Consider the following 15,680-nt stretch of genomic DNA (forward strand, 5'->3'; position numbering starts at 1 on the left):
TGCATGTCACTCACTGTAATTGTCAGGATGTGATGAGCTCATGGAGGAGAGTTCCAAACTGGGTTGCTGAGACAATCCAATCTCCCCTTCCCCACAGGGGCAATCCCTGTCCTCCCAAGTAATCTGGGCTGCAGCCTCTTTGAACTCTGTGAGGTCAATGATGTTGGCCATGCCACCCCTCCAACCCACCCCTTCTGGCAACTTCCCACCTGTTGTGGGCAAGCTTGGCCTGGATGAAGATACAAGAAAGGCATGTGATGAAAAGGGATGGAGCATAAGTTAGCAAAGATTCAAGCCCCCTGTGTGTGGTGAGTCCTCCCCAGCAAGTCTGAGGATGGAGAGTGTGCAGCATGATAGGGGTGAAGTAAAGGTTCCTTTGGTATATCAGTGCTGTTATGTGCCCCCTGGTAATGGTTGCATGAGATCCTTGAAGAGAGTGTGTGAGTTGATCCGGAGACTGATTCTGTGTCGGATGATGAGCCTCCAGAGTCGTTGGTAAGGCGGTAGATGCTGGATGTCCAGTGCAAGGTCTGTGAAGATTTGGCTGGCACATCAGAGTGGTTGCATGCTTTGACCCAGACTGTGGAGGTGTCCATCCAGGCCATGTGCACTGCAATCACCCACTCTTCGGAGCACCAAGCTTCCTCCATGGACAGACTGGCGACTGTCCTGGAGGGGAAAATCAAGCGCATTGCAGATGCAGTCGTTGGGATGCGCTCCAACCTGCACACCATCGCCGTGACTCTGAGCTCAAGGGCGCAGAGCCAGGGTGACAGAGGAACTGGGAGCTTGGTGGCACACCCAGCTGCTAGAACCTCACTGGTTGGCAGGGAGGACCAGCTGATTCTAGTGGTGGAGGGTGAGCAGCAGCTGCCCGTACAAAGGAACATGTGAAGAAAGGAACAAGAGAAGGTCATTCAGCCATTCAAGTTGATCATGGCTGATCGAACACTTCAATGCCTTTACCCGCATTATTCCCATAACTCTTTACGTTATTGTTAATCAGAAATCTATCAATCTCTACCTTAAACATGCTCAATGACTGAGCTTCAATGGCCCTCTGGGGTAGAGAATTCCAAAGATTCATCACCCTCTGAGTAAAGACATTTTTCCTTATCTCGGTCCTAAGTGGCTTCCCCCTTATTTTGAAATTGTGTCCCCTGGTTCTAGGTTCCCCAATCAGGGGAAGCATCTTACCTGCATCTACCCTGGCTATTCCTTTTCGTATTTTGTAGATTTCAAGGAGATCACGTCTCATTCTTCGAAACTCTAGAGAATACAGGCCCAGTTTGCCCAATCTCTCTCTTCATAGGAGAGCCCCGCCATCGCTGGAACAAGTCTGGTGATCCTTCATTGCACTCCCTCTATGGCAGTAATATCCTTTCTGAGGTAAGGGGACCAAAAGTGCATGCAGTACTCCAGGTGTGGTCTAACCTAGCTTCTATACAATTGAAGCAAGACTTCACTACTCGTGTGCTCAAATCCTCTTGCGATTAAGGCTAACATTCCATTAAACTTCCTAATTGCCTGCTGCAGTATATTGAAGTTCCTCTCATGGAACTTCTGATGGGGGCTGCGTCTCCTCTGTCCATCAACCATTGGCATAGGCCTTGACCATTGCTGCGGTGATTGAAGACTCTCATGTGTGTCAACAAGAGCCTCCTGGAAGTAGCGGGCCATTCAATGCTACAGACACACAGAGGACAGCTACCGAAGTCATCCAAGGCAAAGGGGGTGCTAGATCAGCCATCTCTCTCCAGTGCAGCAGCAAGCTAGTGGGGAGCACTGTGCCGCAGCACTTGTAAACGTGTTAGTAAATATCCACCTTAGTCACAAAAAGAGGCACGTGGGTAAGCTGATTATTTATTGATGTTATTAGTCCTTTGAAGTTTGTGAATAAACACACATCTCACATACTCTCATGCTGATTGTTCTCACTAGAGCGACGGAGATTGAGGGGCGACTTGATAGAAGTTTACAAAATTATGAGTGGCATGGACAGAGTAGATAGTCGGAAGCTTTTTCCCAGAGTGGAAGAGTCAATTACTAGGGGACATAGATTTAAGGTGAGAGGAGAAAACTATAGAGGAGATGTGCGGGGCAAGTTTTTTACTCAGAGGGTAGTAAGTGTCTGGAATTCGCTGCCAGAGGAGGTGGTGGAAGCAGGTACAATAGTGATGTTTAAGAGGCAGCTTGACAAATACATGAATAGGATGGGAATGGAGGGATACGGACCCTGGAAGTGCAAAATGTTTTAGTTGACGGGCAATATGATCGGCATAGGCTTAGAGGGCCGAAGGGCCTGTTCCTTTCGCTGTACTTTTCTTTGTTCTTTGTTCTTTGATGTTGTTATTAATGGCCATGTGACTGGTGCCTGAAGGTTGAGGGAAACAATAAAATGTTGAAGGAGGGCAAGAGGAATTGTGTTCTCGTTTAGGGTTATGCATAGTGTGTGGACATAAGGGTGACAGACTCATAGTTCATGGGAAAAGGAGCACCAAGATGACCCAAAACCACTTCTGTTGCAGTAGCAAGGCACACTATTCAAACCTCTGGTTTATTAAGGCATCTCTGGTGTCAAGGCCATCCATGCGATCACAGCCAGGGCCATCAACTCTTCATTGCTATAAAAACAAAAAAACTGTGGATGCTGGAAATCCAAAACAAAAACAGAATTACCTGGAAAAACTCAGCAGGTCTGGCAGCATCGGCGGAGAAGAAAAGAGTTGACGTTTCGAGTCCTCATGACCCTTCGACAGAACTTGAGTTCGAGTCCAAGAAAGAGTTGAAATATAAGCTGGTTTAAGGTGTGTGGGGGGGAGGGGGGCGGAGAGAGAGAGAGACAAGTGGAGGGGGGGAGGTGTGCCCTCGTCCTTAGAGGATTGGCCCCCATCTGGCATGTCCTCATCCTCCAGGGCATATCCTCTTTGGATGGTGATATTATGGAGTGCACAGCAAACCACGACCTTTAGGGACACATGTGAGGGGGAGTACTGTAATGCTCTTCCAGATCTATCCAGGCATCGGAAACTCACCTTCAGGGGATCAATGGTCCGTTCCACTGTGGCCCTGCTGCTGCCGTGGCTCTCATTATACCTCCTTTCTGCCTCAAACCTGGGAACCCTCGCAGATGTCCTGAGCTATCTTTTCAGTAGATAACCCTTGTCACCTATTAGCCATCTCTCCTTGGAAATAAGGCCGGTGAAAAGCCTGGGCCTTGTGAGTTCTGAAGGATGTAAGAGTTGTGACTGCTGCCTGGGTACGCACCTGTGTGATCCACCGCTGGACTTTGAGCAAGTGGAAGCCCTTTCTTTCCTGGCTGTGCAGCAGGACTCTTTATGGCAATGTGAGTGCAATCAGTGGCTCCCTGAACCCAGGGGGAACCTGCATTCGGTGCAAATCCTCTGACTCTATCTATTTGACTCTGGACATCCTGTGCGAAGGAAATGTAATTCCCTTCCCTTCAAGACAATAGATTTGTTAAGACTTTTATACAATGGTGTTTAACAGACTGTCTCGAATGAGCCTGTTGCAAAGAAGTTCAGAGCAACAGTGATCTTTAATGCGACAGGCATTGGGCGGCTCCCTACACACAGGATGTTGGATGAGACGTCCCCTGTGAGCATCTCACAGAGTAATGTTACTGTGGCTCTTGAAAACTTGAGTCTTCTCCTGCATTGAGTCTTGGTCACTTGCAGGTAGTTAACTCTGCCTAGACTCTAAGTGCTGTATTAGACCATCTATGCCTCCTCAGAGGGCCTGAGTTCCCTTTGATCCTCAGTTCTGGCGCTGCTCTGTCCCCTTTATGCAACGCCACTGCATCTTGAGCCTCCCTGTGTCCCCATCTTCATCTCACTTTTCTCCTCCTCCTTTTCCTTCTCTCCTTCTCACTGGAGGTTGTGTCTCCAACCAATACCACAATGACCATTTGTCTCAAAGACTTTATATCTTTGGGAAATGGAAAAAAATCAAGCACTCAGAAGAGCCCTCCAAATCAGAGGAAAGTCCTCCAGCTTAAATAATCTCCAAATGGTTATTCTGCTCATTCACATGAGCATTCCCTGCAGTCACTGAAGCATTAACTGCAAAGCTGAGATTCTGGGGAGAATTTTCTTCCCGTTGGGGGTTTGGGCGAGAGTGGGGGCAGGCGTGCGCACAGCCAATTGCCGCCCGCAATCGGCTGGGCACCGCCATTTTACACCGGGCCAATTAAGGCCTGCCCAGCGCATGTGTGCGAAATTTAAGTTCAGGAAAATTTAATAAAGGAAAATAAAATTTTAAGACATGTCCCCTCATGTGAAACTGTCACATGAGCTGGGACATATCTATTAATTTTATTTAAAATTTTTACAAGACTTTAAAAACCTTCATGAAATCTCATTCCTCCCGTGGATGAAAAATGCGAAGGCTCTTGGCCTGCCCGCCAACCTTAAGGTTGGATGGGCAGCTCAGTTTATTGATTTAATTGATAGTTAGCTGTCCTTAATAGGCCTTTGACAATTTGGCGGGTGCGTGCCTGCCTGTCTGCCGAACTGAAAATCTGAATGATTCACAGGACACGCACCCAACGTCACCACGCGTCATTTTACGCCTCAGCGTGTGGGCCGCCGAAGATTCTGCCTTCTGGTCTCAGCTACAGTTTATAAACCCACCAAAACAAGCTTGACCATTAAAAAATGGATTCCCCACATGCTGTGATTCTTACCCTGAAGGCATATTATTGCCTTCAGGGTGTATTATTGCTCTCAGTTGGGTTGTTAATGACCTTAATGGCTTTCCAAATTGACATTTAAATAGCGCAGACAGGTTTCAAACATTTAACGCTGCCTGTATCGTGTTTTATCACAAACTGGTGTGATGCCGTTAGAAACACCGCCTGACATCATCATGCCCCGTATTACGTTTGGTGCTGCAGGTAGCGCTCTTGTTCTGGGAGCGTATTATTCAGGCTTCTGTTTCCTGTTAGTTGGCCAATCCTCTATCCATGCTAAGGTATCATCCCCAACACCATGAGCTTTTGTCTTCTGCAGTAACCTTTTATGTGGCACCTTAATGAATGCCTTTTGGAAATCCAAATACACTGCATCCACTGGTTCCCCTTCAGCCACCCTGCTTAAATCCTCAAAGAACTCTAATAAAATTGTCAGACACAATTTCCCTTTCACAAAATCATGTTGACTCTGCCTGATGGTAGTTTGATTTTCTAAATCCCTTGCTACTACTGCCATAATATTGAATTCTAGTATTTTCTCAATGACTAACTGGCCTATAATTTCCTGCTTTTTTGTCCCTTTCCTTTCTTGAATGATGACGTTACATATGTGGTTTTCCAATCTGCTGGGACCTTTCAGAATCTAGAAAATTTTATGTATTACTGAAAAATTAGATACACGCTTTTGATAAAACTCAATGCCACTTTCTATCATTTTGCTAATGACTGACATGCAGTGTATTTGGATTTCCAAAAGGCATTCATTAAGGTGCCACATAAAAGGTTACTGCAGAAGGCAAAAGCTCATGGTGTTGGGGATGATACCTTAGCATGGATAGAGGATTGGCCAACTAACAGGAAACAGAAGCCTGAATAATACGCTCCCAGATTAGGAGTGCTACCTACAGCACCAAACATAATACAGGACATGATGATGTCAGGCAGTGTTTCTGACGTCATCACACCAGTTTGTGATAACTAGATGTGGGGCAATAATTGGCCAAAGTGGATTTGTTCAGCTTTTTGTGGATAGGACATCCCTGGTCAATTTACCATTTTGTCAGGTACCTGCTGGTATTCCAGCTGCCCTGGAATTGCTTGGCAAGAAGTGTGACTAGTCCTGGAGCACAAGTCTTCAGCACTACAGCAGGCATATTGTCAGGACATTGAATTTGCTATATCCTGTGCATTCAGCTGTCACTTGATATCACTTAGACTGAATCAAATTGGCTAAAAATTAGCATCTGTGATGGTGGGAACTCAGGACCAGGCTGTGATGGATTATCCACTTGCATTTCTGGCTGAATTGCTGTGAATGCTTCAGCCTTGCTTTATACACTCATGGGCAGGGGATAATCACAGAGCCTTATTCTCCCCTTAGTTGTTAATTGTCCACTGCTTCACAACTGTATGTGGCAGACACAGAGCTTTGATCTGATCCATTGATTGTGAGTTCACATAGCATGCTGCTTCCACAGAGTAACCTACACATGTTGTAACTTCACCAGTTTGGCACCTCATTTTCAGATACACCTGATTGTGATCTGACATGCACATCTGCCTACCTCATCAAACATGAGTTGGTTATAATGGTAGAGTGATGGATATACTGGACTGTGAGATGACAGATTGTGGTGGTAAACAATTCTACTGCAGCTAATGACCCACAATGACTCAGGAATGACCAGTTTTGAGCTATGAGATGTGGTCTTACTCTATCCCATTCAGCAAAGTGCTAATACCGCTTAGTACGATGGTATGCTGTGGTGGGGGGGGTGGGGGGGGGGGCGCCTCATTATGAATACACATCTTCATCCCCAACCAACTGTGTAGTGGTCACTCCTACTAACACTGTCATGTAAAGATGCATCTATGAGCAATAGATTAGGGAGGAAGAGGTCATGTAGATTTTTCCCTCGTGTTGGTATTCTTACCATCTACCACAAGCCCAATCTGGCAACAGTCCTTCAGGATTTGTACAGCTTATTCAGTGGTGGTACTACCAAGCCACACTTTATGGTAGGCATTGAAGTCCTTCATCTAGTGTACATTCTGTTCCCTTGCTACTTTTAATGCTTCTTCCAAGTGGTGTTCAACATGGAGGAAGATGATCCATGGGTAAGCAGCATTAGGCTTCCTTGCCAATGCTTGACCTGGTGCCATGAGACTCCACCCTGAGGCAAAATATCCCCTCAGCATCTGAAATGCCCCCATCAAGCGCCCTCAGAATCTTACAAGCCTCAATAAGATCACCTCTCATTCTTCTAAACTCCAATGAGTATAAACCCAATCTGCTCAATCTTTCCTCAAAAGAGTCTCTTCATCCCAGGAATCAACCTCATTATGAAACTTTGGCTGAGCTCCAAGAATGGCTAATGCACTTGGTTCTCAGCAAGCAATGTTTAAGTAGCTGCAGAGGGGAGTGCAGGTTTTGTTTGATTGACATCTTTATTACCTTGTAATAACCTGACCATTCCTTGAAAAGCTTTTTAAATACAGGGGTGTTTATTTACATAAGATTTAGATGTGAAATGGTTAATAGCTTTTTGTCATTGATACTATGAATAGTTGTGATTGATTAACAGCTTTATAAGAAGGTAAGAAGGGCAATGTATTTCAAAGGAATGTCAAATGATGGATTTTTTTGGTGCCTAACTCAAGACTGTGGTTCCCCCATGGTACACATCCCCTCTGAAAAGCTGAAAACTACATCTACTAATAGAACAGGCACAGTTCCATCAAAATTGCAGGGGTTTAAAATTCCCAACCCCACCATGGAACCAACAGGGGAGGGATTGTTGTGTGTGGGCTGGCTAACCACACCCTTATCCTGTGCTGGCAAAAATGGCCAGAAATGAGAATAGTGGCGGGGTGGAGGTGGTGTCCTGTAATCGGGTACTGCCCGCCATTTTTAAAGGTCTCCTGATTTTTGTGTCATCTGCAAACTTTGTGATAATACCTCCAAACCCAATTCCATTTCATTAGTATAAATCAAGAGCAATGATCTTAATACCGACCCTGAAGGGAAAACCATTTTTATTTTCCTCCAGCCTGGTAAACAACTATTCACCACTACTCTCTTCTTTCTGTCTCAGTAAGTTTTGTACCTAGGCTGCCACTGCCCCTTTATTCCCATGGGATTCAGTTTTGCTGACAAGTCAATTTTGTGTCTCTTTATCAGACACCTCCTGAAAGTCCATATACACAACATCAATTGCACTATTTTCATAATCCCTCATTGTTATTTCATTGAAGATTCAACTAAGTTTGCCAAGCATTCCCAGCTTTGTATTCACAAACATTAGGTGACAAATGATAGGTTTGGAACTTTTATTCTCTTCCTTTACCACAACCCATCTGGATATATCCCATCAGTCAACCACACCCAAACATCGAGAGAAGAAAGAACGTGCATTTATTCAAAAAAGTGCATTAGTGCACTTTATCTAGCACTGAGTTTGAGTCCAGTCATTATTTGGCAATTGAAACTCACTGATAAGAGTCACAACCCATAAAATATGCCATAATTTTTCTCCACTTGTGCCCTTGTCAGTTGCTGGCTTTGCTAAAAAAAATGGATAAATAACCAGGGATACCCCACCACTTCACTGAAATACACAAGAGTGGATCCTTCGTGACTTTCTCTTTCTCCCCCCTTTCCTCCCTCTTGTTGACAGTCACTAACTGCATCTGTGTGTGTGGCACAGCATGGTGCCAGATGTGTTGCACAGTAGGGATAGCTACAATTTGCTTAAAACTTTAAACAAATAGATCCATGTGCCAAACTTTCATTTAAACATTCCAATTCAAAATACATTCTTTGATAGAGTTTTATGTATGTGTACACCTTCATAAAATAGTGCTAGTATTTTGACTTAGTTTGACAGAAATATCCTAGCAGGTGGCTTGCTCAAAACATGGACCTATTTAAACGTTAAAAAGGCCCAGTATTTATTAGTTTGCATCCTAATCATGAATACAGTGTATTGCACTGGCAAGTAGTTGCACTTTAAAATGCAAATTAATTAACTTTTCCACTGACAAATCTGCACTACTGCTCTACCAGTTTGCATATTCACAATACTACATCATTGACAGAAACCACTCTTGTAAAATAAGTTTTGTTGCCTTTGATTCATAAGGGAAATCCTTATGATATTAGTCATATATTTTTGTTTTCAATACTTTTAGCCCTTCTCCAGAGTTATTGAACGTTTCACATTATGTTGCATCATATGACTTTCGTGCATTCATCCGAAAGCTAAATTCGGTGTAACGTCAAGGCAGTGTTGTATTGTCTCTACCCTCCAGATTAGATATTTAATCCGAAGCTTCATTTATCTGCTTCATTATCTGAGAAGATCTCCTAGTAACCTAGTCAACATTTTCCTCTCTACCAGTAGCACTGAAAAACATTAAATGATTCAATTTATTGTCTTTGGTAACTGAGAATGATGGAATGCTCCATTATGTAAATTGCTTTCAAATATTTTGAAATGGTAAAGTGTATGGGATAAATTACATAAATATTAAGCATGTCAACCTGTAAACCCTGCAGAATCTAATTCTTGGCAATGGCCAGCAAAAGTATGGTGGCATCTTCATGTTGAGCTGGCTGTCCTGAAGAGTCATACTTGTTTTGGATTCTCATTCTAAATGCCTTAAAGTGGCCCTAATATTATCAACAGTAGCACAGCGACAATTGACATGTTATGGTATAAAGGCCATGAAACTACAGCATTATCATAAAAACCCAATCAGTTCCTAGTGTCCTTGAAGGGAAGCCTGCTGTCTTTACCCAGTTTGGCTGATATACGACTCCAGTTGCATATAAACTTGATTGACTCTTATTATGATCTACATAGAGACCAATAAGCCGGAAAGAAAGGAATCCCCAAATGATTGATGATGAAATGAATCTATGGACAAGATTTCACTGTAACAGTCAAACCCAAAATTATCATAAATTTAAGCATACATTAACAGACAAATGGTATTTCAATAGAAACAATGAATTTCACTTAAAATAGTCAATAGAACAAAGATACATCTCACACAGGTATGTGTATTATCCTTCAGCATGTATAGCGTTATGTAACTGCACAGTTCCACAATATGCTGTTCTTTCTTCACGCAGGGTAGGTCAGGTTTTCTATCTAACAACAGCATTCACCCTATTGTTTCATGAGTAATATTGTCATAAGCAAAGCACACTTCTACGAACCCTTTCTCCTCGCGTCACAACCATCCTGGTGGTGTAGCTTTCCAGAATTCCTTTTCAACTGACCAACCAATAACACCCAGTACACGGTTTGACCACTTTTGGTAAAACATCTAGCACTTTAGTATCTCCAAGCTAGTCACAGAGCTTTCTAGGTTTCAGACCTTTTTAGTCAGGTCACACAGTGCCTCAAGAGCTCCTCTCTCCTTGTCTACCAAACAGACAAACTGATCTCTTTCTAAGAAAGATTTGCTTTTTCTCCTCATAGGAATTTTCTGTGTACTGCTGCTAAACATAATCTGTAACCCCAAACCCCAATTAGTTTCTGTTTGTTAGTTAACTCTCATTTCCATAGCAACCTTCATCACAGCCCAATTCATGGCTTCGCCTCTTATCTGAACTCCGTCTCCTTAGCAATCAGGGTTCGGGGTTAGTTTCTCAGAAGTCTAATGGCATATTAGGCACAAATCCAATTAGATCTTTCTTTCCAGAGCCTCTTTAGTTTCACTTTGGATTTAAAGGGATATCTCACAGCTACAAGCTTTTTGCAAGTACAGAGTTCATCACACCCTTAACTGCCCTTTGTATCAAACCACAGAACCCACAAAAATCAACATAAATCAGCCTCCAAACTTCCTTTGAAATTTCCACAGTAATAATATAAAAATATTGCTCCATTAAAATACCTAGTGTGACTATTTAAACTTACTTCTGCATTCTGAAGCCTCTCATGATGTTGGAAAACTGATGTATTATGGTAGCATGAGTTATGTCCAGAACTACTGAAGTGCCAGTGCTTAAAAGTATTGATGTGTGACGTCACACCCTCGCTGCCACATCATTTGAAATTATGTGGTGTTTAGGAGGACAAAAAACTATCTAATGTGTTCAAATGAAAACTAATTTGTTCAAATGAAAACTAATGTTTCCAAGACTGAACATTCCCATTCCTGAGTCTGAAACTTGAAATTTCAATACAGTAGCAGTATTGACACCACTAACCACTGTCAAGCAAGTGACCAGGTCTTTCCTAAAGCCAGCTTTGGCCTGGCTTCAACTTGAATAGCTTCTTAGATAGACTGCCACTGTAACTCCTGCCTCATGTCCTATTATGCTGAAATTAATTTGGAAATTTTTTTTCAAAGAGTCAGCAGGTCAATTTTATGGCACTCTCTTTGTTTCAGTGTGCTGAGGTAGAGAGAACTGGCCAGCAATCCATGAGGCGGAGAAAGCCAATGTGCTGCTGGAAATTATAGCCCTGGGAATTGGGGGTGCATTTGAGGCTGGAAAAACTGTAAATGCCAAATGCTGAATTTAATGGCAGGACCGCATTACAATTTATTTGCTCTCATTCCCCACCTGCATCCGTATTCGAGACTTGCTAGCTCTGAGTGGGAAAGTCTATAGCACAAGATAGCAACCAGGGACCGCTGTGGACAACAGTGTTCCCTCTAAGGCGCAGATGCACAGCAACCCGGAAAGTGCCAAGCAGGTTGCTCACAAGTTCTCTTCCTTATAATACTGCATCTGTGAGGCTGCGCAGAAATGAACAGGCCACGCAGAATAGTAAGTTGGAGGTGTGGGGGTTAAAATTTCCTCCTGCATATTTGGTTCCAGGTGAAGATTGTACCACAGTCACATTGAATCCTTAGATAACGTCACATCTGATTGTCCAAGCATACTATTACCCAAGCATATAGCTGTCAATCAGTAATGGGCATATATGACAATTTAAAAGTAAAAGACTAGCATTTAGATAGTGTTTTTATGATCACCAGACATCTCTTTATAGCACTTTACAGCCAATGAAATACTTTTGAAGTGTAGTCGTTGTTATGTAGGGTACACATCAGTCAATTTGCACACAGCAAGCTCTCAGAAACAGCAATGTGATAATGGCCAGATAATATTTTTGTGATGTTGATTGAGCGATGCATCTTGACCAGGACACCTGGGTTACCCCCTACTCTTCTTCAAAATACTGCCATGGGATCTTTTACATCCACCTGAGAAGGCAGACAGGGCCTCGATTTAATGCCTCATCAAAACGACCAGTGCAGTACCAAGGGAGTGTGGCACTGAGTGTCAGCTTTGATTTTCATGCTTAAATCCTAGAGTGATACTTAAACCCAGAACTTTATAATTCTGAGAAAAGAGTGTTACCAACTGAGCTATAGCTGACAATCGAAATTAAAGTTTAGACAGTCAGTGAAAGTTTCGATTTAGTAGTCATGTAATTCCTATGGACCAATCAATGCACCAAAAAAGGACGGATGTGAAAAGAAATTAACTTTTAATAATACATGTAGGTAGATTCAAATTACTCTTAACATTGCTGGTAAACAATAACTTAGCTTTGCTGACATTAGCCTGATGAGAAATTTATATAAATTTTAAAGCATTCTAACAAATATATGGATTCTGATATTTGGATAGTGTTTTGTTTTTGATTATATGTAAATGCATCAAGGACCAATGTTAATTTTCTATGAACATTGTTTAATTTTGTCTTCCAGATGGGAAATGCAAGCTGACACAACTCTTGAAGCCAAAGAAAAGGTTATGATAGAACACCTACAAAAGATGTATTTTAGCAAGGATGAAGAAAATTAGTGTAACAATGTAAGGTTAATGAAAAAGCTTGTTACATATAAATAGTTCAACTTTGCATTTATTGTTTCCATTCATTGAAATTTTAAAATATTATATTGAAAGTCTGAAGCAATAGAAGAACATGACCAGTAATTAAACATATTTTATGTTCTTTGGAAGTTGTCTGTTAACTGTGTTATTAAAAACATAAAGTCTGATGTGTTAAGTTGGATTTACATTGCAATTCTGAAGAAATCAGTTGGATTTTTATACATTAAAACCAGATACTTTATGTTAGAATTACATTATTTCCATTGCCCACCTAATTGCTTAAAGGGTTCACAACTAAACCATGTAGAACAGAAAGTCCCCAGTTTACACAAAGTCTAAGTTGATTTCACTGATCTTCATCAACAAGGCAGCACAGGCTTTAGACTTGGCTTCAGTCCTGCTGGAAGAGAAGCCAGCATTCCTGCTCTTGATCACTGTCCAGTGTCTCTGCTGGAAATGCATGTTTGTCGTTGCTGGGTGACAACACTGTACTCCTTTTAGTTTCTATATAATAAATCACACTGCAATTTGATATTTGAATTTTCTTGCATAGTTTTAAGGGATGAATGTTTTATGTATACTTTTTGACCAGAAACTGAACTGGATCAGACTTACTATGGTAACAAGAGCAGATCAGAGGCTTGAAATTCTGTGGATAGTAACTCACCTCCTGATTCCCCAAAGCCTGTCCAACACTTACAAGGCTCAAGTCAAGAGTGTGATGGAATACTCTCCACTTGCCTGGATGAGTGCAGTTCCAACAACACTCAAGAAGCTGGATTCTATCCAAGACAGAGCAGCCTGTGTGATTGGCACCTCATCCACCACCTTAAACATTCACATCCTCCACCACCGATGCACAGTGGCAGCAGTGTATACCATCTACAAGATGCACTACAGCAACTTACCAAGGCCCCTTTGATAGTACCTTCCAAACCCGTGACCTCTGCCACCTACAAGGACAAGGGCAGCAGATGCATGGGAACATCATCACCTGCAAGTTCCCCTCCAAGCCACACACCATCCTGACTTGGGACTATATTGCTGTTCCTTCACTGTCGCTGGGATAAAATCCTGGAACTCCCTTCCTAATAGTGCTATGGATATAACTCCACTGCATGTAGTGTGGTGCCACAGCAGTTCAAGAAATCAGCACCCCACCATCTGCTCAAGGAAATTAGCAATGGATAATAAATGCTGGCCCCCAGCGAGTGATCCTCAAACCCCATGAAATAATTTTTTTAAAGTAGCAAACTTTCTTGAGGCTTTTAAATAATTTATGCAGTCATCATACAAAGTATGAAAAACAGAAACAGAAATACCTGGAAAAACTCAGCAGGTCTGGCAGCATTGGCGGAGAAGAGTACAGTTGACGTTTCGAGTCCTCATGACCCTTCAACAGAACGAAGTAAAATTAGAAAAGGGATGAAATATAAGCTGATTTAAGGGTTGGGGGGGTGGGGTGGTTTGGGACAAGCAGCCAGTGATAGGAGGAGATAACCAAAAGCTGTCACAGACAAAAGAACAAAGAGATGTTGAAGTGGTGATATTATCTAAAGGAATGTGCTAATTAAGAGTATAAGACAGGACAGATAAGGTACAGATAGCTCTAGTGGGTGTGGGGGAATACTAAAACGTAGAAATAAACAATGGTGGAAATACATTTAAAATTAGTGGAAATAGGTGGGTAGGAGGTAGAAGCAGGCCGTCTGAGGTTGGGCGACTATCAGGTTGGAAGGAAGATCTCCAGAGGAGGTGAGGTCAGTGACAGTCCTGGAAACAATGTCACCTCAACAATTTCCAGTTCCCTGGCCCCAACCCCCTCCTCTTCACCATGGATGTCCAATCCTTCTACACCTCCATCCCTACCGGAATGGTCTGAGGGCTCTCTGCTTCTTCCTCGAACAGAGGCCCGAACAATCCCCATCTACCACTACTCTCCTCCGTCTGGCTGAACTTGTTCTCACACTGAACAATTTCTCCTTTAACTCCTCTCACTTCCTCCAAATAAAAGGTGTGGCTATGGGTACCCGCATGGGCCCCAGCTATGCCTGTCTCTTTATGGGGTACGTGGAACATTCCTTGTTCCAGTCCTCCTCTGGCCCCCTCCCACAATTCCTTTCTCCGGTACATCGATGATTACTTCGGTGCTGCTTCGTGCTCTCGTCGGGACCTGGAAAAATTTATTAATTTTGCTTCCAATCTCCACCCCTCCATCATTTTCACATGGTCCATCTCTGACACTTCCTTTCCCTTCCTTGACCTCTCTGTCTCAATTTCTGGTGATAGACTGTCCACCAATATCTATTACAAGCCGACCGACTCCCACAGCTACCTCAACTACAGCTCCTCACACCCCACTTCCTGTAAGGACTCCATCCCATTCTCTCAGTTCCTTCGTCTCCGTCGCATCTGTTCTGATGATGCTACCTTCAAAACCAGTTCCTCTGACATGTCCTCCTTCTTCCTTAATCAAGGTTTTCCACCCACGGTAGTTCACAGGGCCCTCAACCATGTCCAGCCCATCTCCCGCGCATCTGCCCTCATGCCTTCTCCTCCCTCCCAGAAACATGACAGGGTCCCCCTTGTCTTCACTTATCACCCCACCAGCCTCCGCATTCAAAGGATCATCCTCCGCCATTTCCGCCAACTCCAGCATGATGCCACCACCAAACACATCTTGCCTTCACCGCCGCCCCCCCCCCCCCCCCCCCCCCCCCCCCCGACGGCATTCCATAGGGACCGTTCCCTCTGTGACACCCTGGTCCACTCCTCCATCACCCCCTCCCGTGGCACCTCCCCATGCAAACGCAGAAGATGCAACACCTGCCCCTTCACTTCCTCTCTCCTCGCCGTCCAAGGGCCCAAACACTCCTTTCAAGTGAAGCAACATTTCACTTGCACTTCCCCCAACTTAGTCTACTGCATTCGTTGCTCCCAATGCAGTTTTCTCTACATTGGAGAGACCAAATGCAGACTGGGTGATCGATTTGCAGAACACCTTTGGTCTGTCTGCAAGAATGACCCAGACCTCCCTGTTGCTTGCCATTTCAACACTCCACCCTGCTCTCTTGCCCACATGTCTGTCCTTGGCTTGCTGCATTG

General features: G+C 43.4%; 1 protein-coding gene across 2 annotated transcripts in view; it reads left to right on the forward strand.

The window, feature by feature from the left end:
* kiaa0825 (KIAA0825 ortholog) overlaps positions 1-13,107 on the forward strand; it is a 608,024-nt gene extending 594,917 nt beyond the window's left edge. For both annotated transcript variants that reach the window (XM_041185961.1, XM_041185962.1), the window contains one exon: positions 12,449-13,107. In XM_041185961.1, coding sequence (XP_041041895.1) covers positions 12,449-12,545 — 97 coding nt within the window. In that variant the 3' untranslated portion in view covers positions 12,546-13,107. The remainder of the gene's footprint in view (positions 1-12,448) is intronic.
* Positions 13,108-15,680: the final 2,573 nt, after the last annotated feature.

Source organism: Carcharodon carcharias, chromosome 4 (genome assembly GCF_017639515.1).
Source record: "Carcharodon carcharias isolate sCarCar2 chromosome 4, sCarCar2.pri, whole genome shotgun sequence".
In the NCBI taxonomy this organism is placed as follows: Eukaryota; Metazoa; Chordata; class Chondrichthyes; order Lamniformes; family Lamnidae; genus Carcharodon; species Carcharodon carcharias.